Source organism: Motacilla alba, chromosome 5 (genome assembly GCF_015832195.1).
Source record: "Motacilla alba alba isolate MOTALB_02 chromosome 5, Motacilla_alba_V1.0_pri, whole genome shotgun sequence".
NCBI lineage: Eukaryota > Metazoa > Chordata > Aves > Passeriformes > Motacillidae > Motacilla > Motacilla alba.
Genome location: NC_052020.1, coordinates 25,962,034 through 25,987,543, shown reverse-complemented (window position 1 = coordinate 25,987,543; position 25,510 = coordinate 25,962,034). Strand labels below are relative to the sequence as shown.

Below are 25,510 nucleotides of genomic sequence, written 5' to 3'. Positions count from 1 at the left end.
TCATGTTCACTGTATATGGCATTTTATGTTGTATGCTAGGTTGTAAAGTCTGAAGAGGGTAATGCTTCACAAATCATTCGCTCTCTGGACTACAAACATGTGAAGTCATTATTACCCAGTGTTACTGAAACTTTTCCTTTCACTAATCGGTGCCATGTCCCTTTTCCTTTTGTGGGAGCCTTGGTTAAAAAAAAACCAGCTATATGCCTGAGCCATAACACCTTTGGAAATTTGGAGTTTTGCTATCTGTGCGGAGGGATATGACTTAGCACAGTTTTGTGCTTTAGCACAAAATGTTCATTCCTGAGCAGGAAAGAAGTTGGATGCAAGAATGTCATGCTTGTTCTCCCATTCCTGTGCTTTGATCTTCCAGCACAGAGCATCCGCAGTCCCTGTTTTCTAAAAGTGGTCTCTGTTGGTAAAGATGCTTGGAGAATTTAGTACCATGTGCTTTTTGAGTTTTGGTTTAGTTAGTTTAGTTTCTAGGTCAGCGGTTGTGAATGTTGCACCTCTCCGTGACAAACATAAATGCAACCGTGCCCGGTTTTGGAAGGGGCAAACTAGAAAGATTTCCTCCTGGAGACTGAAATTCACTGGCCAAGGTCACAGAATAAGTTCATTAAAGCAGAACTTATGACCTCAAAAAATAGATATGTGCTTGCAAGATATGCCTTACTGTTCTCATCTGGTTATGCAGGTCAATTTTTGCCGTTGCATCCCGGGTGACTTTCCTATTTTCTACGGTTTATGGTAGCAACAGGACACCTCCTGTAGTGACGTTTTGGGAAGATGAGTGTTTCCTACAGCCTGTCCCCTTTTCGGGCTGTATGAAGATGCATAAGGGTTCTGTCAGGGTCCCCTCGGTGCCGTGCCGACCCGCGTTTCCCGTTCGAGCCCCCGGGGCGGGTTGTTTGATGCCGGCGCGGAGCCCCGTATTTGGGACTGGGACCGGGCACTGTTCCTGGTGGAACGCCCACGGATAGCGCCAGCCCCCTTGAGGAGTCCGCGGGGCGGTGCCGGGACAATCGGGGCGGGCTGGGCGGGGCGGGGCCGGGACAATCGGGGCTGGGCGGGACAAGCGGGGCGGTGCTGGCGCGGGCGGAGCCGCGGTGCGGAAGCGGCGCCGGGCGGGCGCTGCCGGAAGGGGCGGGAGCCGTGGGCGCGGGGGCGCTTCCGTCGGGGCCGTTCCCGCCGGTGCCGCCTGTGCTGCCTGGGCCGGGCGGCAGCCGGGGCCGGAGGAGCCGCCGCCATGCACGACGCCTTCGAGCATGTGCCGATCCTGGAGAAGCTGCCGCTGCAGATCGACTGCCTGGCGGCCTGGGGTGAGCCGGGGGGACCGCGCCGCAGCCCGAGCCGCTCCGCTCCTCCGGCCCGGCAGCGTTCGTGCGGCTGTCCCGCCCTGCCCTGCCCTGCCCCGCCCTGCCCTGCGGCGGGCTGGGGCTGGCAGCGCCGCCCGGCCCGGCCGGCAGCACCCTGAGCGGCCGCGGCCCTGCCGCCCCCTGAGCCGAGCCGGGCGTGCCGGGGCGCCGGAGCCTCTCCCCGGTCCCGGCGGTGCCGAGCTCCGCTCCCGGGAGCGCCGGCGGTTGCGGCCCCCGCTGCCCTGCCCTGCTCGCCCGGCCGCAGCTTGGGTTTGGAGAGGCTGCCTGCTTTATTGCTGAAAAAGCATTCCTTATGTTGTGACTTAAACTTGGTTTGGAGGGTCGGTGGTGTGTTGAAGCCTTTGATTTCGAATACGTTCGCACGTGTTGGTGATATATAATTGCGGGTTTTATTTTTGAGCACACTTGAGAGTGAAGATTTTGGTCAGGTGACTGCACCAGCTGTCCTAATGATTAAGCTTGATAAAGCTTTTCAAAGCCGTGAGCAGGTGCTATCGGATGTATTACCATCATGCAAAATTGGCAACTTAAAAAGCTCCACACCCTAAGGAATTGTAACCCCGATTACTTGTTTTAAGCATTACATCCTGAATGATAATACTCCTATCATAATACTCCTGTTACACATGGATTGCTTATGATGGAGTTATGTACTGGAGAGGATGTGAAGGTAGTTTATGCCTGCATTGCAGCTTTTATCTTTTTCTCCCTTTGAAAGCATTTATTTTGCTGAACTAGGAAAAAAGCCTAAACATACAGACTTATAGCAGTATGGTTTTGTAAAAAAGATGTGTAATTCTGCCTCTACAATGTTTCTACCAACTGTAGTGGAAGAAAGGTCTTGCAGTAAGTAAGATTTTTTCAAAATGCAAATTCCTTTGGTGATGAGGAAGTACTAGATGTAGAAGGAAATATTCATATATGCTGCTTTCCTGTATGATATTCAGTGAGAAAGAAATTCAGTTGTATTTCATGAGCCTGTAAAAATTTTATGCTTTTTGTATGGTGCAAATGCTGTAAAGAGGACGAGTCGGAAATTGTGCCATAGAGTTTGTATATAAAGGCCCTCTTTTATAAATCTTGAATGATTCTTGGTTGTCCAACCAAAGCAAAGCTAAGCTTAGGTTGTCCAATCTAAGCAAAGCTGCCACACTCTCCTTCCAAACATAGCTGACTATTTCAGAGAGACATTTTAAAAGCCTGACTTGAAAAACTTAACAGTCAAACCTACGTAAACTCATTGTTTTTCTTTCTGACAGTACTTCCTGTTATGTAGCACAGTTCCTCTCTGAGAGATAACAATGTCTGAAGAATAGTTTGTTGCCTCTTTTGATGGCACACAAGATGCAAGGGTTTGCTTCTTTACTTCTGTATGAGCCAGTGGAATGTGATGTCCAGGCTGTTGATGCTGTTTTACTGCCTGCTCTTTGGCTATCCTCTCCTGAGAGTTAAAGCTACTTCTGTGCACTCCCACTGGAGAGATGATAGGAGACCTGTGTAGTCACTACAGAAAGTTCTTTTTGGTGTTTGAAGCAAGTTTCCAAGTGTTCTGATAAATGTAACATAGCCCCATAATAGGCACTGTGAAAAAAATTGACTCTACCCAGGAAAAACCAGCAGAGCTGTGAAGGGCAGTTTTTGTTGAACTAATTAGACTCTTTTTCTCCTGTCTTTGTAGAGGAGTGGCTCCTTGTTGGTACAAAACAAGGACATCTTCTGCTTTACAGGATCAAGAAAGATGTAGGTAAGCTGATTTTAAGAATGGCACAAAAAAGTTGATTATTATTTTTATTTCCTGCATTTTTAGAGCTGTAGTTATTTTAACACAAGTGTGATTAATTGCTGATTTTTTTTCCTATATAAAATTTTATGTAGAAAAAGTATGTTTTATTTCAGGTTTCTCTGTGTTTAAATTTATAGTAAGTGACTGTAATTTTTATGAATACAGTGTACAAATAAGTGTAAAAGCAGTGCAGTGTGCGAGTTGCCAGAGTTTTGATGTGTGTCATCTTTCAATGACAGACAGGATTAGTGAGAGAGCAAATACTTTTAGTGGGTCCATGAGCATCATGGATGGGGAAGAGGGATAAATACTAACTAGTTTTTTCAGGTATTTACTCTTTCCCTGCCTCTTTGACAGTCCTAAGTGCTCATAGTCTCTTCTAGGAATGCCACAAAAAAGCTACTCTATTTTTGGGTTAGGTAAAATCAATTTTCTCTGAAGACATTTGTATTTCACATTACCTGCTATTATGTAGAAATTGATGTTTTTGAATGCAATAATATTTTGTAGCATGACACAGGAAAGTAAATACCAAATGTAAGTTTCCAAGTTCATCAGCTCTTGGAAGGATATTAATTTGTAGCTACTTGGATTCTAGAGACTGAATTCAGCTTGATTTTTCTGAAACTTGTAGGTTGTCTGTCCAATTGGAGCATGCTAGTCTTGCTAGTGTCTTATCTCACATGGTAAATTTCTCCCCCTTTTTTGCATCAATGCCAGGAGAGGTTATGTCATCAGAAAGTATCTGTAAGTCCTTCTCCCTAAAACTCCTTTTAAACCCTTGTGGTGTAGTGTTTATTCCTTGTCTATTTTGCAGTGATGTGCACCCTAGCCATTTAAGTTACTGATATTTCAGTAGTGTGGATAAAATCTTTATGGGTATCTTTGTATCTCTGGGTTTCAAATTACTTAAATATAATGCTTGCAATGTAAAAGTTGGGCAAGGCATAAATGTAACTACTGTTGAGGCCCTCAGCTGGGTACAAGAAGTGTAACTTACATTTTCACCTGACTATGTAGAAGACCCTCTGATGCATTTAGCTGTGATGTAAAAGTCAGCACAGATATGTTAAAGTGTCATTCCTCCAGTGTTAAGTGGGCAAGTTTGCTTTCATAATTATTTGTGATTTATTTAGTGTAAGATACACACAGCCGTGAGCAACTTCAGTCTACATACCCTCTTCAATCTTTCTGATAGGTTGCAACAGGTTTGAAGTGACACTAGAGAAATCCAACAAGAACTTCTCTAAGAAGATTCAACAGGTAGGAAATACCATCTTCTTGATGTGGGGACAGTTTTTGGCCAATAAATGAAATATCAAATGTACATCTGCAATCTCTGCTGTGTGTAACAAAAAAAATTTCCCAAAGCTAAAGATTTTCTTGGAGGTGTAACAGCCAGATGTTTTTGCCCACTCTTCCCATCACAGAATAAGCTTGGTTTGACTGCTAAAGCAGATACCAAAGAATTGGAACTTGCAGGTTTATTTTTGGCTTTTGTTAGCAATAGGTCTTCAATTGTTCTGACTGAGAATATTTGTAAAAATTATGGTAATACATCAACACACTGTAGTGTATTATTTGTCTCTCAGATGATATCCTATAGGAATGTGAATGTAGTTCCACTTAATTGAAACATAGAAATAAAGTAACTGCCAGTCTTGCTGCCTTTTTTTTTTTTTTTTGAGAATTTGTGCTCAATAATTTATTGATTCCAGGAAAAACACCTTAAAGATTATGGATCTTCTTTCAGGATGCAACACTCTATGTACGCTTTAGGACTATTTTTGTACTAGTAACATAACAATGTTACAGCTTTTTCGAGCAGCTTAGGTTGCAAATGTTATGTGCCAGCTTGTGAAAAGTTACACTGAAAACCTTTTTCAGTGTAACTGAAAAGAGTTGCAATAGCTGAATGAAGGTTGCTCATGGGAAACTGCCTTTCTTGGTATTTTGAGATTTTCTTAGACTATCTATAATCAAACCTTGTTGAGAGTTTTAGTTTATGAATGGAGTCACTAACAGCATTCTTCCTTTCAGATCCATGTTGTTTCTCAATTTAAAATTTTGGTCAGTCTATTAGGTAAGTGAAGAAAAATGTTTTATATTTAATGAGTTCTTGTAGATGCAGTTACTTATCTGAATGTGGCACCTTTTCCACACACCAACATAGTAGTCTGGTTGTTGAGAAGTCATTGGGGCTTAGCTTTGCATTTTGCAGAGGAAACAATAAGCAGCACAGATTGAGGAGCAGCTTTGCCAGCTGGGAGAACAAAGCATTAATGCTGATTTGTGATTGGGAATGAAGAAGTACATGCATGCTCTAAAGTGTCTGTGTAAAATACAGTTTGTGTTGGCCCATGTTGTGTTTTCCATGTACACGTGTATGCATGCATGTGAATCTGTGTGCACTGTATGATAGGCACTAAAACTTCTGAATTTACTGGATGTATCAAACTTACTGTTGATGTCTTGCACCAAATTCACTTTATATGCAGATGTGATCTTTGGTGTCTTGTGGAAGATTTAAGTTGGCTTGGCTCTGGCTTTCTTTACCTTAGGATCTTCTAATGTCTTTTTTTTTTTTTACTTATATTACTACTCATTTCTTTGTGATCTCCAAGTCCCAGCTCTTCCAGCTCCAGTATTTGTAGATTTCTGCTGCTTGTATCCTTGTGCATACAAAAACAGTACCCTACATTTTCAGCTGTTCATTTTCTGCTAATTTCAGGAGCCAGTTCAGAATGATCTTTGTTCATGCAATCTTCCATCTTGACCTTGCTCTGTTCTGGCCTGCTTGCTGTCCTTTCCACTCTGCCTTCCCCTGCTTGGTTAGCAGTACCTTCCTGTAGTTTTACCAGTGCTGGTGTTAGTCTTTTCTGCATTTATTGTATTTGTATGTGCCTTAGCATTTTTCAGCTTTTCGGAAAACACTTCTTTTCCTTTCTTGCAGCTCTTAGTTTCACAAGTTCTTTTTTACATGAACATAAAATACAGTAACTTGTTTGAATTAGCAATGACTCTACATGTATTAAATATTAAATAATAATTGGAGTTTTGTTTAAAACAGAAAATAACATTTACGTCCATGACCTGTTGACGTTTCAACAAATCACCACAATTTCAAAGGCAAAAGGCGCATCTCTCTTCACTTGTGATCTCCAGGTAAGGGGAACAATACAGCTGCAAAGATGTCCTTACTGTTTGTAATAAAGATTCCTCTTTCATGTTGCTGTATGGATTAGGTTTGTTATTTTGTGTTAGATGAAAATTTCTTGGGTACTAGTGCTTTTTAAAATTAGTACCTACTGCATTTGCTTAAGGCAACAGTTTTTAATTATTTTTCTTACTCTGCTTCACAAAATATTTTCCTGTGCCCGTTGTGATTGTAGCTTTTGATATAGAACTTTTGATACAAGACTTCAAAGCATTTTTGTCCTATGCTAACTTTGACTTTTCTTTTTTGAAAGGTCCCCTTAATATACAAGCCATTTCCTTTCCTTGCATTTCCAGTGTACTAGCTCATTGTGGTTTCCTTCTGCAAGCAATTCTGTCACTGGGTTTTTTTTTTATATTTTTGTTTTTCTTTATTGGCCCAAGGAGTCCTTGAGCAGTTGTGGTAGATTCAAGCTCTGAAATGGTTCTGTAAGGTGTAGCAGTCCTCTGTTCTTATGCTCTGGTTCATTGAGTCATTTCTATTCAAGTGAGTTTCTTAGCCTGTCCATACAGTTCAGACACCTGTATCATAATCAGAGGAGATGGTTTAGTGCCCTTTGTAATTTTTTATATTTTTGCCCCATGGGAGCTTAAGTATTTTCTAGGATGTACTTAGGGTTTTCTAGACATGAAAATGAATGTCTTTCAAAGCACCTTTTCATCTGGTCATTGCAAAGTGGCTTGTTATTTGTGTGTCCAGGCACTTAGCTTTCCTAGTATTTCTTGTCAAGAAACTTTTCCAACAGGCTAGAATATTAGATTAGTAATGGTTTTATCTGTTAGTATAACGCATTCTTTGTGGTGTTCCATTTCCTCACCTCTCCTATATTGCACAGAGTTCCAGCTATTTGTCCTAGTTTCAGAGCTGGACTGATAGCTCTCTACTTATCTTCTGTTTGTGTGTGTGTATGCCTTTTGTGCTCTCTTAGTTTTTTTTGATTTCCTTGATGTCACAATCCCTGTCAAAGTTAGTTTTTAAGTTAAGTTTTTAAGTATCCTGCCACCTCCCCCGCCTCCTTCCTCCCCCTCCCATGCTTCCTTTTTTTAGGGAGTGTTCTTCTGGCATGGATGAACAAAGCTGCTCTTCAGTGGACAGCTTTGCTCCTAGCAGAGGCTGCCTTTGGCCTTGTCTTACCCTACTTGCCTCTCTGTGAGTGCCTATGAGTTAGGTCTGTCTGTTTTCACAGCAATCAGACACAGGGGAGGAGGTGCTGAGGATGTGTGTGGCAGTGCGGAAGAAGCTCCAGCTTTATTTCTGGAAGGACAGGGAGTTCCATGAGCTCCAGGTGAGTTGTGTTCGTTCTGTAGCCAGTGTGTCTGAGCAGGGAGGGTCATTGCTCTTCACTGCTTGCCCCTGTTACTCAGAGGCACTGCTGACTTTCAGAGCATTGACGGTTGGTTCTGCAGAGATTTAACAATGGAACAGCAGAGAGGAGGGAAAATACATGTTTGAAAGCACAGTTAGTGGCTTTAATACAGTTTCATAAGCTAAAGTAAGGGCTGTGTCCTGTATTTTAATATTCTGGTTGTAGTACACTTTTAAGTACTTGACTTTTAAGTCAGTGAAATGTACAAGCATGCTTACCTTGCAAAAACATAGAAGTGGGTGCACTTCTACTCTAAGTATGTCACTAAGTCAGAAGATAGTTTCTGACAAGTGTAGAGAGCTGCAGTTGTGACTACTGGAATGAGAAAAAATAACTAATTGAAATGGTAGAGGCTTTTTCAGCTACAATGCTCTACTACAACATTATAAGTTACCTCAGAGCACACCTCTTTAGTGTACATGAGTCTAGCCTTTTTGCTGAATACTGCCATTCCTTGAGCAGTAGATGCTGGGCACAGGTGGTGGGGAATATGGTGTCGACAAGAGAGCAGCCTGTTACATTCTGTGTTGCCAGATTTGACTTTTGCTTTTCATTCATAACAACCAGTTTAACCTGTTTTCCTCAGGGGGACTTCAGTGTACCTGATGTACCCAAGTCTATGGCCTGGTGTGAAAACTCCATCTGTGTAGGCTTCAAGAGGGACTATTACCTGATACGGGTGAGACGGGGCTGTGTGATGGTGTTTTAAGAAGATTTGAGTAGCAGCAGGCACTATGGAGGCTGCTCTTGTGCTCAGGAATTTAGCTAACAGATTTATGAAAAACAGCATCTGGTAGTTCTGCTATTTGTGGCTTTGGAAAGGGCAGTCTAAGCCTGTCCTTTTAAATGGATATTTGTCAGGAAGTGATTTTCTGTTTGTTGCTGTTGAGACCAGTGCTTGCAGCTCTTGCTGAAAAAAGGAATTGGAGAAGATATATTTTGTTTTAACAACAGTCTGTGTGAGCTCAGTTTGCATTTTATTTAATGTATTAAGAAATGAGATAAGCTCTAAAAGGACAAAGAGACCAAGAGTAACTCATCTGGCACACAGTGAAGCCTACCCATTCTTTCATTTGTCATTCTCGAGCCAAACTGTAGTTGTTTGAAAGCCTCTGAACTTACTGTTAATTTACTATTACAGTTTCCACTTAGACTTGATTTACAGCTGTAGTTTCTTCTTTTTCCTGCCTTTACAATTGGCTTCTGCAGATATTATAGGAAAATAGGATGAAGATGAGGTGCACCACACATGTACATGTATGTGCGTGGCTGGCAACACTGATCTGTAGTCAAAAGGAAAACCACACAGTTTTTACAGTCACTTGAAACTGATGCTGCTCACAAAAGAAGGGGTGCCTTTCTGCAGTGCTCTCCTAGAAGTTGACTCCTGCCATTCTAGTGACAGGAGTAGTTGTGCAGCTACTCAAGCAACCAGGGTGGAGACCAGCTGTCCAAGTGTTTACTGTGGATTGGTTCTGGTGCTCGACTAACCTGTCCTTGAATAGCTTCATTTCACTAAATAGGCAGGAATAGTACACGTGTTTTTATGGTGGTGTTTTCTGGTGGCTAGCTGTTGATTTGTCAAATGCTTGAGCTGTAATGCAAAGGAAGCTGCAGGAATGTGTGGCTGAAGTTGAAGAAGGATTCTCTGTTTTGGTTGTTGTATCAGCTCATGATTTTTTTTTGTGTGAGTTCAGCTCCCACTATAGCATGTGGCCAAAATAATGAGTGGTTAGGGCAGGAGAAAATGGCTAGGCAGGTTTCTAGGCTTTTACTTAAGTGTTGTTTTTTTTGGTTTTTTTTTTAATATGTGGCAGTGCTCTCTCATGCCAGAATAAAATAGTGCTAAAAGTTTTGGCCTAAATGAAGGGTTTGGACAGTTTAGCTGATTTTGCTGCTGTGCTATAATGGATTTAATAAACTGGTGTGAATGATGTGCTCAGCTACCATCATCACCTCAGACATGAAAGTAACAATTTTTTATTTCAGATTGATGTATAAGCAGGATGAATTATGATATGCAGAAACTCTTTAAATTTGCACTTGTCCTGTTAGTGATTAGCCTGGGCTGCAAAATCCCTCTAGGGGTTTTTTGCTTTAGTCTCGTGTAGCTTTGAAGAAAAGGTTATTGTGCAAAACACTTCATTTTTCTTTTTATGTTCTTTATTTTCCTAGGTGGATGGAAAAGGATCCATCAAAGAACTGTTTCCCACAGGGAAGCAGCTGGAACCATTGGTAGCTCCTGTGGCAGATGGAAAAGTTGCAGTTGGCCAAGATGATCTAACGGTTGTGCTTAATGAAGAAGGGGTCTGTACTCAGAAATGTGCCTTGAATTGGACAGATATTCCTATAGCCATGGGTGAGAAGTAGCAGTTTGTTTTGGTTTTGTTTAAATTTAATTCTTTATTCTTGTGTATGTGACAAAATCATTATGTTTGCAGTATTGTGAAACCAGCTGAATTTGGAGTGTTACAGTTTCTACAGTGTTCCAAGTTGTACTCTGGGGAAGGTTTCATGTGTTTGTTTTTGCTTCTTATCTTTCTTTGCTTGTGGTCTGTGGGCCTCTCTCCTCATAAAATAGGTGTATTCCATATCTTTTATACAGGAACAAGGTCTGAAATGGAAGATGGTGTGTTAAAGCACTGTAGATCTGGGGGCCTTAGAATTTCCTTATGGTGAAGGATGAGCAAAAGGCTTGGTAGTAGTCTGTTAGCAAATTGCTGTCAGTGTCAGGCACTGAGTTTTGTTTTGAATGTGTAAAAAGGGCACATTTCAGGGGGATGAAAAATTGAAGAGAAGCCTTAAGTCATAGCTTGTTTCCAGGAATGCTTGAGTACAATCAACTGAAACGTTTCCCTTGTTTCATGAGCAGAGCACCAGCCTCCCTACATCATTGCTGTTCTGCCGAGGTACGTGGAGATCCGTACTTTCGAGCCCCGGCTGCTGGTGCAGAGCATCGAGCTGCAGAGGCCACGCTTCATCACCTCTGGAGGGTATTGTTGTAACTCACTATCACTGTTGTCAGGCTGGCTGGCTGCATGTAGCACGCTGACACACTGGGAGGAGAGCAGCTTTTCTAACTCTCATCTTAAGATGTAGCCCTGGAGCAATCTGTTGGGTTCTTGTGGAGATTGGTTGAGGCCATACCTTGAGGAGGAAAGGATAGTGTTGAGGGTCTTTAAGAATTTGTGACGCTGGAGATAAAGTCTTCTTTCTGCTTTGCAGTAATGCCCCAGTTGCTCTTGGATTGATGCATGTTTCTGTTATTGGATTGGGATTCTTTTAGGATAGGGTATTGGTTCTTTCTGAGCACTGAAACTTAATAATTGACATTTTTCATCTTGTTTACAGCACAAACATTATATATGTGGCAAGTAATCACTTTGTTTGGAGGCTCATTCCGGTGTCCATAGCCACACAGATCCAGCAGCTTCTGCAGGACAAACAGTTTGAGTTGGCTTTGCAGTTGGCAGTAAGTACTCAAAAACTTGAGTTTGCAGTGGATGCAACTGTGCAAAAGTACACAAAGGGATGTTTGCCAACTGCTTAACTGTAGTGAGTCCACTAATCAGTCAGTATAACCTCCCAACTGTCCACTTTGCACAAACTGGTAAACTCTAGGCTTTTTAAACTGAAGTTTTAGTTTTGTGCCGCCATTATTCCAGGTTGATCTCTTGTGGTGTTGAGAATTGTTGATGATTTTGAGAAATCATCTTGTATGTGAAAGATTATCTCTTGGCTGTTTAATTGGTTACCTTCTTTTAGAATTTGAAATCATTTGAGCTTCAGAGTCTTCAGACTGCTTGTAAGCAGCGTATTTTGGAGTTGTGAGTTTTGTCACAAGACTTTTTTTGCATTATACTACTCCTGAAACAATAATTTGTTAGAGATGCTGATGCAGTATGTTTAATTATACTGCTCTTACTGTGTTAGGTTTTTTTTTCTTTTTTTTTCTGGAAACTCCCTTTAATTGCATTTTGAATTGCTGACTTGAAAAAAAAATTTGAGAAGGCAAATGAGTGAAGAGACATTTGCTGTGACAGAGCAGGTATAGAGGTAACCAGAGGCAGCTTTCAGACCTTGCAGTTTGTCTCAGTGACAAGAAGCATAGACAGGCACCAGCTGTGTTCACTTTGAGAGATGATCTTTTTTCTTCCTATTCTCTCCTCAGGATAATGCTCCTGTTAATTCTCTAGGGTGTTTCTCTGTCTTATAAACTCTGAGAGTTTTTAATGTTTGTTAATTTGTATGCAGGAAATGAAAGATGATTCAGATAGTGAGAAGCGACAACAAATTCACCACATAAAGAACCTCTTTGCCTTCAACCTTTTCTGCCAGAAGCGTTTCGATGAATCCATGCAAGTTTTTGCCAAGCTGGGTACAGGTAAATGCTTGGGTTGGCATTGAATCACTGACATAAGGAGGAATGAAGTCAAGCTGACTGGCTATTTTATGGGGTTTTTTGTTTGTTTTCTGGTTTTTTTTTGGTTCAAAGCAGTGCTATGTTGTACAGATCAGTCCCCTGTCCCCTGGGCAGCTATTGAGTTATTTTTTTGGTGGAGGTGGTGATTAATTACTTAATAACTTAATTAACTACGCAATTAAGTACAACTAAATACTTAATAAACTACACTTAGTAAATTAAGTTAAATCAGGTGTTTGTCGTTTTAACAGAGTATCTTTGTATTCTAGGGTATTTAAAGCGTGCACAGTGTGTGCCCAGACCCTTTGAGGCTGAATGTTTCAGCAGCTGCTAAAAGCCTGCTTGTAGCTTGGAATGAAAAATATGGAACATCGTAGATTTGCAAAATCATTAGACTCAGATGAGGACCCTTAACCCTTGGTTTAGCCAAGATGCTGAAACCAGGAAGCTTTCCTGTGCTTTTGAAAGTCACAGTAGTCTCTGATACTAGGTCATACTAGGGCTGTTGGAAGAATGTTTGAGGACTGAACTGTACCATAGAATAGTGCTTAAGACTGAGATTCTTTTTGCTGGTGACAGAATTCTCTTGTGCAGTTAAACCTATAGCTTATTTTCATGACACAATTTTTACTTTGAAAAACTACAGTGAAAGACAAGGGCTGAGAGCTCGAGGTATTTTGAGCTTGAATTAGAGGACAGTAATTTTGAATTTGCTTAAACTCTGTGAAAACAGGTGTGCATTAGTTACAGATGGTACTATTTAGTTCTTGTTTCAAAAGAGCAGTACATCTTCTCTTTAACATTGCTTGTTCCTAGAAATCCTGTCTTACTGTCAGAGAGGTTAATGCTAGGAATCTGCAAGAAGAGCAGTGAGGTTGTAATAATGGCTTGTCCTCCAGGTGTGCCAAGTGCACAGGCTGGAAGTTCCTGTGCTTGGACTTTGAAACATGTTTTGCTCTTGCTTCGTTTGTGTTGTTTTAGCTTCTTTTCTGTAATGAGCAAATTTTATTTAGGCTCTAGAACCTTGAGAATGTACAAGTAGACTACAGACTGCTCTGTTAGAAAGATAAGCTTACTCTAAGTTTGCAAAAATAATATGAATGGTTACTAATACCAGTTATTTTTTGCATAGATCCCACTCATGTGATGGGTCTGTATCCTGACCTCCTGCCCACAGATTACAGGAAACAGCTACAGTATCCCAACCCCCTGCCAGGGCTCTCTGGGGCAGAGCTGGAGAAGGCACATTTAGCTCTGATAGACTACCTAACTCAAGTGAGTGCTCCTCTACCTGGTTTTAGAGCAGGATTATTCAGTTCTAGCATGCTTTGTTAGCTTTGATGTGCAGGAAGCAGTACACCTAGTCCAGCTCTGTCATGTTAGCCTTAATGGGCTGTCTTCATGGCTGGAAAATGTGGCAGCAGTTCCTGAGAGAGCAGGGGAAGTGGAACCCATGAGATACCCCACAGATATGTGGAAAACATCACGTGTGATTGGACAAAATTTCCTTATGGAGTGGATCTGACTGTGAATCCAGTATTTTATTTCTAGTATCCTGCAGAAGAGAACTTGAGCACTTCATTTTTTTGTTTTTGTTCAGTGATCATTATTAAGGGCACTCTGTCCAGGAGATAGGTTGAGGGCATGCAGTAAAAGGTGGAATGGGAATTAATGGGCCTTGTAAGTTCCTGCCCTTTTTATTTTGTCATAACTGGAACCTGAATTGTTTGGTTGCCATCCTTAGTAGAGTAAAAGGAAGCTTGTGCCTGAAGGTGAATAGGTTTTATGCCTAGTAATGCAAAATCTAAATTGTTTTCCAAATGTTTTAAATGTTTCCTAACTTCTCTAAAATGTCTGTGCAGGTTGACAGAATTTCCTTCTGACAATTTTTTCAAGACTCTGGACATTTTGCAAAACTATAAATTTGCAGAACAAATATATACACCTGAATACTGAATATTGACTAGTGAAGTTTGTGTTGAATAGTTAGTGACAACAAAATATTTGGGAAACTGTTGATTAAAACAAGTTATTAAATTGGCTTAATTTAGTCTTTGTAGTTGGTGGGTTATATATGCTGAGGTGAGATGTAGAAATCGATGGCCTTTTCCTGTTAAAATTTCATTTGATGTCCTGCAGAAAAGGAGTCAGCTAGTGAAGAAGCTAAATGATTCTGATCATCAGTCCAGTACCTCACCCCTCATGGAAGGAACACCCACGATCAAATCCAAAAAGAAGCTGCTACAAATCATTGATACCACCCTGTTGAAGTGTTACCTGCACGTGAGTTTCTGTCTGACCTAGAGGCTTTGCCACGGGAGCTCTGATGGAATTTCAGACTGAAACATTGAAGAAGGAGGATAAGGAGCTACTTCAGAAATGCTCACACAACTGTCTGTCTTTGGTCTAAAAATAATGTGTAAAATCTGAGCATTAACTAGTTTCCTCTCTGGTCAGGAAGCAATTTCAGGGAATGAGGCAGATGTGTCTCTTCCTGGTTGCTGCCTCTGTCAAAAGAAAGTGGCTGTGGTCTGTATTTTGAAGATCTAATGAATGCTTTTATTGCCTTATACTGTTAAATGCAGGAAAGTATGATCTTGGCTGTTTTGATGTTTTTCAAAACCTGACCTCTGTGGTTGAAGGGGAGTAGCTTTGTGTTATTTTCTTTCTGTCCTCAAAATTATGGAAATCTACATGGACTTTACTTGTAAGATATTAAACTGTCATTTCTTATTTTTCTTATGCTGTGAGGCTTCCTTCCTCCCCTGCCCCCACTTCCAGCTTGTACTGTACACTTAGAAGGTGCACTTCCAATGAAGTTTAAATGCTCCCTTTTTTCTTGCAGACAAATGTAGCACTGGTGGCACCACTGCTACGTCTGGAGAACAATCACTGCCATATTGAGGAGAGTGAGCATGTACTAAAGAAGGCACACAAGTATAGTGAGCTGATAATACTGTATGAGAAAAAAGGTCTGCATGAGAAAGGTAATTATGAGATTGGGAGAGGAGAAGGAGTAGAAGCATGTGTTCTTTGTATTGTGTTTTGACTTCAGTAAGTAGGCAGTGCTCTGAAGAGGCTGTTTAATTGCTATCTTGTGATTAAATCTTTGTTCCTGTTACAATTTGGTCTGTATGTTCTAAACAAAACTTTGTTTTGTCTTCAGTAGCATAACAGGACAAATGCACTTTTTTGTGGTTCATGTTGGAACTAGCAGTTAAAAAGGAATTAACTTCTTTTCTTTTGAAAGCATTACAGGTACTGGTGGATCAGTCAAAGAAAGCCAACTCACCTTTGAAGGGGCATGAGAGGACAGTGCAATATTTGCAGCATTTGGGTGAGTGTGAAGAAGAGCAGTGTTTTTGTGAGTTTTTATTCTTGTTTGGCTTAGTGGTTATTCTACTGTTTGGCAGCTTTCTGGAGGCTATCAAGCTGAAAGGATATCCTTGTTATCTTGTTTGGTTTCTTGCATAATGCAGCCTTTAAGTATTAGCTCAAGGGATTCAAGTTTCATTGAAACTTAAATATCTTATTGGAAAACATTCTTTATTTCTGATTGAAATATCCTCTGGGAGAAAATGGGCGATAATAATTAGAATTTTCTTCCAGTGATGAAGAGTGAAATAGAAAATCATTCTGAGTGAAGTAGAAAATCTTCTTTAGTCTACTCTTTTCTATCAATTTCTGGGCGTTAATTGCAATATTCTTAGGTAGTTCTCAAGTAACTACAAATTCCTCCAGGCTTGTAGCTATGGTGTTTTAAGTCATCAAGTATGTATTACTGATGAGTATTTAATACTTGCCTTGTGTCAGTAGAGTGAGCACTTGTTTAGTGCATCAAAGCAAATACTAACTGTGTGATTGACCATCAACAATATGCTTTAGCAGTGCGAGGGAGAATTATTTATTTACTGGGGTGGTAGATAGTTTTCTGTGCTGCATTGTTCTTTTATCTTTTAAAATAGTCCTATTATAGCTCATGTTTAACTTAAGGATTTGTTACTGAGGAGGTTCAGAAATTCCTTGCCTGTGGCCTGTGGCAATCCCCATGGAGATGAATGTTATGTGATGTGCTGAGGGGGCCAGTTGTTCTGTGGTGCAGTGTGGTGTTTCCCCTTTAGTATACTGATCAATAAACATTGGTAGTTATTTAATGAGCTTCTCCTCTCCTCCTGATGTTCTCACTGTTTTGAGTAGGTTTTAACTTCATGTTGTATTTGCTTGGGATTTCAACAAAGACACCTCAATCAGTGTTTTGGCAGGGAGCTGTTCTAATTAATGTCACACTTCTTTATGAGGAGTTAGACTCTCTGTTTTACATGAGAACTTACTTCCATGACTTATCCTGTCTTTTTAAAAAATTTTCTCTGTGAGGCAAGCATGCCCTGTAAATTCAGAAAGTTAATAGAGTTCAGCAAAATTCAGACCCACGAGTTTATTGCCATTTGCCAAGTCACATTTTTGTTACTGAAACTTTGAGATTGGCTCTTCTGGGAACTATTTCAATTGTTTTACTTCACAGTGCACATCATCTGCATTTTTAAATTTATTTTTAAAATTCTGCTAATATGAAGATGCTGCTTGTTTTAAATATTGTGGGATGGAGAAACGCAGACAATCACTGCCTTTTTATAGGGTTGCTTTAAGTTTCTGTTTCTTGTATAGTGTTGTCATATTGTGTTATGTTGTTTGGGCAGCGAATGCCTCAGTGATTCTGAGCAGGAGGGTGAGGGGAAAGTGATGTTTTCCTGTCATGTTTTAATAATAATATTGTGAACCAAATTGCCCAAACAATAGTATTCTTTTTAAAGGGGCAAGTCCTCTATTTTGCTAAAGCTGAGAAGCTGTTACATGTCACGTAGTTTCTATGCCAGTTACTTCAGTACTATGATACTTTACTATTTGTTATAAAAGATTTGACCATTTGCTGTAGAAGTCTTTTGACTGACAGGCTGGAAATGGACTGAAGGAAGTTACACAAGTGAAAAGTTCACTGCCTCTCTTCCCTAATTAAAACAAGTTGAAAGGGAAGACTTTTGGAATGTGATTAAGGCAACCCATCTTGGTTTTGGGCTGAATTCTGTACATTTGCTGACAGTATTTGAGTTAATTTTTGTTTCTGTTTGAAATCATGTTTGCGAAGCAGTGAAATTGTTGCTTTGGAACGAGTGATTTGCTTGACTTGAGCAACAGCTGGATTCTTCATGTAAATTAAGCTTTGCTGGATCTGAAAGCATCTGCTTGTGTTGTGAATAGATAGATATTTAGGATTTTAACACTGAGCACTGCTGCTTTTTGTATTCCAGGCACAGAGAACTTGCACTTGGTATTTTCCTACTCTGTCTGGGTGCTAAGAGATTTTCCTGAAGATGGACTGAAGGTTAGTGTGATTAAAAGAGGTACCTTGTTGACATTCTTAGTGCAGTATATGGAATTGGGATAACTCATTGTAAGAAGCTCATTAATGCTAAACCAAATTAAATACATGATTTTTATTTCCTGAGTTCAGTACTGATATTAGCAGTAGATAAAGCAGGTCAGTCTTTCACTTTTTTCTTATGCTTTTCCATTCTTGGAAGACCTTATATTATAATAAATAGCTGGGAACCTTTGATAGAGCATTTCATATTGTTGATGCCACACGTTTGCACAAGAGCCTAATTGAGTATTTAAATGTCAGGTGTTGATTTGCCTACAAAATTGACTCCCTGCATTTGGGAGGTGTTGGGCTCTGTAAGAGAAGAGTGTTCAATAGAGCAGAAGTGGGGATGTTTGTTAGTCTTTTCAGATGTGAAGTAAGTTCTCAGTGCCTGAATAAGCTGCTCAGATCTTCTTTTATACTTCTTTTTTACTCTTTGGACACGTGATGATGTGCTGGGCTTCAGTGCCTCAGAGAAAAACATACTGTGGCACTTAAAAAAAGAAAAACACCAATCTGAATAAAATTTTATTTAACAGATATTTACAGAAGACCTCCCTGAAGTGGAAGCTTTGCCACGAGACAAAGTGCTCAGTTTCTTGATGGAAAATTTTAAAAGCTTGACTATTCCTTACCTGGTAAGAACTCAATCTCTAGTAGTGCATTTTACCTTCAGTACAAAATATTACCTGTAAGATCTTAGTTCTCCAGGAGCTGGAGCCTGTTGGGCAAAGAGAACATAATTAAAATGCATGAAATCCTGAAGTCAAACTTGGTAAAGGCAAGCATGGAGCTGTTCCTTATAAAGAATTCCCAGAGGAAGTGTCTACAGCTGAGCCTGAACATGTATTTACAGGAACACATCATTCATGTCTGGGAAGAAACTGGTGCGGATTTCCACAACTGTCTGATCCAGCTGTACTGTGAGAAAGTGCAGGGCTTAATGAAAGAATATCTCAGTTCTTTCCCTGCAGGTATGTCTAGCATTTTCTGGTGGGAGGGCACAGGGGAGCCTTCATATTCCATGTTGTAATCCTTCCCTGTTGAGATCCAGAATAAGATACCTTAGTGATGGAGGGAACTGGAAAGCAGAAGTTGTGGGTTTGTAGGACAGTCTAGTTTATTGCCTCTCAAGAGATCTTTTAAGGGACCAAGCAACACTTAGTTCATAATTAAGTCAAATGGCAGCTACTGCTGCCTGACTTCTGCATGTTAAGGGTAGGGAAGGGTTTTGAATAACTTGGATATTGCTTTACCCAGCCATGTGATGTTTTTTTAGGAGCTGAAGTTAGTTTGGCAGGTACATGATAGCCTCAATCCATGTAAACAGTTCTATCACCATTTAGCTCCTCTTCCTAATGATTTATCTTCTGGTACAGACTAGTGTAGTTGAGATAGTTGTAATAATTTAGCTAATGCTGTTTTCTTTCATATAGATAGAGCTCCAGTGCCTGCTGGGGAGGAAGGAGGAGACTTGGGGGATTACCGCAAGAAGCTGCTGCTTTTTCTGGAGAAGTCTAGCTGCTATGAACCTAGTCGACTTATTAGTGACTTCCCCTTTGATGGTGAGTTCTGTTTCTGTAGGTTAACTAAACCCTAGCTTATTGCAGTGTACAGCAAAATTTCCTCACTTACCATAGAGTCATGGTAACTAGAAATAGAGAAGATGGCTCTATCTGTAGCTGAAGGCCACTGGTGTGTATACTAACTCTGTTTTTGCTGGCACAATTGCATTTACCAGTTTCTGCAGGATTCCTCTAACTGTTGACCTAACACCTTGTGGCATCTCCCAGCTGTTTAGCCTAAATTTGTGATGACCCTGAATTGCTCAATAGATATGAAGGTTGTTGTTTCTTAAGGTGACTTAAGAATTCCTAAAGAATTTCTGAGACAAGTGTGAAATGTAGACTTAGTGTCAGTGTAACTTATACTGTAGCCTGAGCACAGATTAATATTTCCTTCTGATAGCCTGGTCACTAATTTTGTAATTTCTAAGTGTAACTATTTATTTAATCCTTCATGCTATCTCTAGGTCTCCTAGAAGAACGTGCTCTGCTCTTGGGTCGAATGGGGAAGCATGAGCAAGCTCTGTTTATTTATGTTCATATTTTGAAGGACACCAACATGGCTGAAAAGTAAGGATTTCTTTATATTTTTTTGCATTTTTGCAAGACTTTTTTTTTTGCTGACTGTTGTGTGGGTAGGATGTGTAGTGAAATGTTGCTATATGTGGAGCATGAACATTCTAAGTCTTCAGGATGTTCTGTGTTTTCACGTTTTATTGACCTTGAAGCTCTTCTGGGTGTCTGTTTATTACAGATGCTGCTGCTGTCCCCTTGAGGTTTGCCTTTACATGCTCTTCTCTCGTTGTGCTTTAGAGCAATATGACCATCATCAATGAGTTACTACTTTCCACCTGTCCTTAGTCTGTGATCTTGTGTATTGTTTTGCTTCCTTTCTGTTTGGAGAGATGTTCACTGGCCCACATTAAAAAGAATCCTCATTAGTGAAGACACAGCATTTTTCTATGTGTTTTGTGCCAGGGAACCTCCTGAGTGAATCAGAAGTACTCAGGTAAAAATAGAATTACCCAACACTGGCAGGTATGTCTGAACACTGGGACCTGTTCAACATAGTTGCTTTTAAAGCTATTTTCAGCAAATGCTTGTTAGAGGGCATTCATCCCTTGTATGCAGTGTACATTAATGAACAGCTGCTTTTTGTGATTCAGATACAGTAATTAGATATATCTGCACATAGGTTTTTATGCTGTGATGTGTTGATTTGGGATATCTTTTTCCCCCCTTTCTTCTTACACAGCTAAATTCAATTTGGCTTCTGCATTAAGGCTTTTTAAGTTGATTGGAAGTGGGAGACTTGCACAAAACTTTGCTTCTCTCAGCATTGTGATGCAGAGTAAATGGTGTAATCCTGTGTGCAGTTGGATGAATTGAGCTGAATCAGATGTACAGTCACTTAACTTGGATTACTTCAGTAGTAATTAAATGTTAATTTCTGTAAACTGATTCTTTGGGTCCTGTAACTGTTTCTGTATTTGTCTTAATTCTTCTCTCTTGATTCTTCTAGCTACTGCCATAAACATTATGACAGAAATAAAGATGGCAACAAAGATGTAAGTAGCTTCTTGTAAAGTAAGGAAGTAGAAGGCTATTCATCAGACCTTGTTCAGGACTTGAAAGTTCTTGCTCTGTATAGATTTTTTCAGAGTTTGTGTAGTGTATGGGAACCTATGTATAATCTCTTGGAATTTAGGAGTTTCTAGATGATCGTGGGGTGTTTTTTGTTGAGAATGTTACTGTATCATTGGATTTGAGCCTACATTAAGAGCTGTTTAAATGAGCAGTGGAGAGTTTTGGATGGCATGGTATAACTTAGTACCACTGCTGGGTTTTACCAGCACTGTCAGCTGTGGATACCTGCAGCAGTTTTAGAACTTCCCTTGTGTGTGCTACAGGTGTATCTGTCCCTGCTGCGGATGTATCTCTCCCCACCCAGTGTTCATTGCCTGGGACCCATCAAGATGGAGGTGCTGGAGCCTCAGGCCAATCTGCAGGCTGCTCTGCAGGTTTTGGAACTGCACCACAGCAAACTGGATACCACTAAGGTAAGTCAGACCTGTAAGTACCCTGTGCTGTTGGCAGGAGACTGCAGAAGGTAGTGGAGTAGGCAAGTGAATGGAATGTGTCAATCTAAATGTGTCCATTTCTATTCTATTTTGGTCTCTATTCCTTTTCAACTTTTTCTAACTTTGTTCCAGGCAATAAACCTACTCCCAGCAAATACACAGATTAGTGAGATTCGCATCTTCTTAGAGAAAGTACTTGAAGAAAATGCTCAGAAGAAAAGATTTAATCAAGTGCTCAAGAACCTTCTCCATGCAGAGTTTCTGAGGGTAAGCACCCACCACCTGTTATTTATTGGAATAATGTTTTAAAATACGTTCAGTATTGAAACTTACTGTTTCTTACGGGGCATGGGTGTCCTGTAGATGGTGCTGTAATGCACGTGAAATTAAGTGGGAACTATGTAGCTTGAACATCCTTTTTGCAGGAGATGGCCACCCTTTAGTGGTTGAATGCCTTAGGCTGTGGACCAAGGTGAAAGTAAAACCCTGCAATTCATGTAGTGTGGGTTTTGGGTGTTCAGTACCACCTCCTCTGCTCCACAGAGCAGCTTCTTCTGTGCTGCACAACTTGGTAATGTAGATACAGCCACTGATAGTTAAACACCGTGATGGTTTGCAGTTTCATCAGACCAAGGCGTGGCATTGCTTTTTGAGCAGCTTGGGTTTTTTATCCTTCTTTAGGTCCAGGAGGAGCGGATCTTGCATCAGCAAGTAAAGTGCATAATTACAGAGGAGAAGGTGTGCACTGTGTGTAAAAAGAAGATAGGTAACAGGTGAGAGAGCTGGGTAAACTGAATCAAATATTAATCTGGTACACTTAAACTAAGAATGTTGGAAAACTGAATGTGTGTATAGCCAGAAAGAGCAGCAGTATGAGGGAGCCATTTGAAGAGTATTTGAAGTACAAATTACATTAATTAGCTGAATGGTTAGGAATACTTTAAAGCTTTAGTATCTGAATTTGCTGCAGGAGTTTAATCCTCCTTTCAACAAAGGAATATAAAACCCCTTCAGAAACTCCCAAGAGTTCTTACTTCACAACTCTAGAAGGCATTAAATCGGTCTTCATACTGAATTTTGAAAACTTTATAAGATCACTGCCTTTCTAAGAACCTGCTTCTTAACTAGAATTGAGGAGCATGATGTAAAGAATTTTAAGCTAAGATACGTGTGTAGTTTTCTATATCCGATGGCTTTATGGCTCCCTGACTGATTGATATTTTGTAGCCTACATGCAATGGGATGTTTCAAAGTACAACTAATTTGCTTGATGATTTGGATGCCAGTGACCCTGAGATGAGCTCAGTTGGTTAGAGCATGGTGCTGATAACACCAGGGTTGTGAGTTCCATCACTGTAGTGGCCATTTCTTTAAGAGTTGAACTCTTATCCTTGTGGGTCCCTTCCAACTCAGAATATTCTGTAAAACTGGGAACTTTCCTTCTATCATTCCTAGTAGCTAATTTTGTGTTAATATAGAATGCATATTTTATTTGCACTTGTTTGTTTTTTTTTTCTTTCAACTGGAGGGAAATGCCACATGACTCAGTCATTATTTTCTTCTCGATGGGAGCCCTTCTGAGATATCAGTAGCATTAACAATGATAGGGAAAGATTCTTTTCATGAAACATTTTAATAAACATCAGTCTAAATCTTGCTACACATATTAAATTTTTTGATCTTAACATGCAGCATGTAGCTTCAGCATTGAAATTTGCATATGCAATGTTGTTTTGGTTGTCTAGAATTTTTCTGTTGGTGTTAAGTTCAGCAAGATTTTGAAAGGCAAGCATGTCCCCCAGTCTTCAACTTGTTACCAGTGACTTCCAAGTGAAGTGTGCCTGCAAGAATGAAAATAGATATAAAAAACCTCCAAGCAAACTTCTTACAATATCCATTGAATTCTTTTGTCTGTTTTCTCTTTAATATGTTCAGGCTATAGTTTAAAAGAGTGTCACTATCATGTGTCCCTCTCTGATTCTGCCCAACTTGGATGCTCTTGTTTGAATATGGGAAACAATGTTTGTCTTGACAGCTGATGTTTGTGTTTTGTTCTCTTTACAGTGCATTTGCTCGATACCCTAATGCAATAGTTGTGCATTATTTCTGCTCCAAAGAAGTCAACACACTGGACACCTGACCTTGTCATGGTCAATAATCCCAACATTCATACGGAATTCAGTACTGATGACTAAAGAAGTTGATGTGTCTGAGATTTCTGAGGCTTGTTGCTAAGTTCTCTTACACTGGGTAGAAATCATTTGTATCTGTGGACTGACTGTACCTACCCAGCAATATTGATTTACTAGAAAATTACTTTAACCATGTTTTTACCACGCTGGCAACTACACCGAACCTCTCAGTCCTCAGATGAAGGATAGAAACTGATTTTTGTAGTGAGTTTTGTAACACACTCCAGCCTTGCAAATGAACCATTAGACAACTGTTGGACGTTCACCACAAATCAAGTTTTACAATAAAATGTACTTTCTTAGGGTGGCAATGTTGTAATTTGGCCTAGTATGTAAGTATTTATTCAAAAAAATGAAAATTCCCTGAAAGTCTTTGCAGCCATATCAGCATTGCATGGAGATCACCAGGTGTTTGTCATAGAGGAGGCTTCTGTGTCTGTTTCTAGACTTAGGAAGTGTAACTTCTGTGTCAGCAACAGAAATGGTTTAAGTGCTGGCCAAAGGACTCTCTTTTGATATTCAGTGGTTTTGACTGACCTTCTGGTAAGTTGTTTCACTGGAGATAATCAGACAAGTGATAGATACTACTAAGAAGCTTTTTTTTTTTTAGTTTGAGAGCTATAAATTGAATTAACTTGTGTGTTGTTTGCACTGACTGTGTTCACTCTTAGTGTGAGTGGAAGCTCAGAGACTGTTGGAAGAAGTTCACATCTGCACTCAAAGGAAAAAGCAAAGAACACCCTGAAAAGCAATTGATGGAAGGAGTGAGCTCTAGTTACTGCTTGAGCTTCTGGACTATGCTTGAGACTTATGTATATAAATTCTTTAGTCTCTGGTTCACTTTCCAACATTGAAGTAAGATCAAGACTGTTTCAACATCTGTGTATTTTAAATGCTCTAGAACTGCATTCTGTTCAGGCTGGTACTGTTCTTAAAATTACTCTTGGGCCATTGCTCTTGTCTTAACACAAGAACTAAATTGTACCATACTCACTCTAGACTGTAATATTTTTGTCTAACTTATTTTTTCAGAAACATTAATCAGTAGCAGATTGGTATGAGGGACAAAATGTTTGTTGCAGAAAGAATCTTTGGAGTGGTAATGAAAAGGCAGCAGTAGCAAATAACCCAATGGAGGGACTATTTGACTCCCAACATCCTGGTCTAGCAATACTAATAAATAAATCAATTTTCAAGTGGTATGGAGCATGACATGTAACTACCAGATATCACATCTTAAAGAACAAGCTGATGAATAAATCTGGTCTGCCTGAAGTGTAGTTGAACCTCAGTTAACATCATAGGTTTACTTAAATCATGTGAGTTTTTTTTTTGGAACAGATCTGTTGTAGGCTGAAAAGGGTCCTATTCACTTTCATTTGCCTGTGTTAAGAGTTTCCCTTGATAACTGTTTTTTTCCTTGTTCATATGTGCTTGTATTTATTGTTAATGCATTCTTCTGGATTTCTTAGTCCAGTGTTTTGTTTGGATGTCTTGGGCAGTATTGCTACTGAATACTTTCTGCGGAGGCTGGATAGAGGGAATCTGTGGTGTTAATGTTTTTAAACTTGTATTTCTTCTGTTTGAAGAAGAGAGCCTAAAAATTACTTACACTAGATTTGCACATGCTGTATAGCTCTTTATATACTAGTTCAGGTACGGAGGGAAGATGGTTTGGGAGAGTTGTGTTTACAGGTCATAGAGAATGAAGAGAGGGTGTCTAAAAAGACCCTGCATTCTTTGTATACAGATATAACAATGCTTCTCTGATTTTTACCTTATGTTTAGTACTGGTAGTATGATTTTTATTTGCCTTCATTATCTGTTACCAGGATCTTCATTGTGCTCTTACTTACAGACTAAAGTTGTGCCTCTGTTCATCTCCACTGCATACCTTTTACAGAGATGTGCTTTGTGCTGTACTTTATTTTTTTTGTTGGTTCATACAATGTGCTTTGGGTTTACTAACCATGAAGCAGGTTTATTTAAAGCAATAGCTTGTAATAAATATCGTGAACCAGTGTGTGTTTCAGTCATTGTGCAGTTAAACTTCTCTGGGCTGATGTAGATTTTTTTTTTCACTTG

At 40.0% G+C, this 25,510-nt stretch overlaps 1 protein-coding gene across 2 annotated transcripts; it reads left to right on the top strand.

Moving 5' to 3' along the window:
* The first annotated feature begins 1,137 nt into the window (after positions 1-1,137).
* Positions 1,138-25,446, top strand: VPS39 (VPS39 subunit of HOPS complex). Of its 2 annotated transcripts, XM_038138636.1 has the most exons (26): positions 1,138-1,322; positions 3,058-3,123; positions 3,883-3,909; positions 4,361-4,425; positions 5,203-5,245; positions 6,233-6,327; positions 7,566-7,664; positions 8,332-8,424; positions 9,921-10,104; positions 10,618-10,738; positions 11,097-11,217; positions 12,000-12,129; positions 13,301-13,443; positions 14,308-14,451; positions 15,014-15,155; positions 15,419-15,505; positions 17,475-17,548; positions 18,127-18,225; positions 18,444-18,561; positions 19,024-19,152; positions 19,620-19,722; positions 20,675-20,720; positions 21,063-21,212; positions 21,366-21,500; positions 21,915-22,006; positions 23,298-25,446. In XM_038138636.1, exons 1-26 carry the CDS (start codon positions 1,250-1,252, stop codon positions 23,371-23,373), a joined length of 2,655 nt encoding a protein of 884 aa, XP_037994564.1. In that variant the 5' UTR covers positions 1,138-1,249; the 3' UTR covers positions 23,374-25,446. The 2 variants fall into 2 exon arrangements, with proteins under 2 accessions (XP_037994564.1, XP_037994566.1); XM_038138638.1 differs by lacking the exon at positions 3,883-3,909.
* Positions 25,447-25,510: the final 64 nt, after the last annotated feature.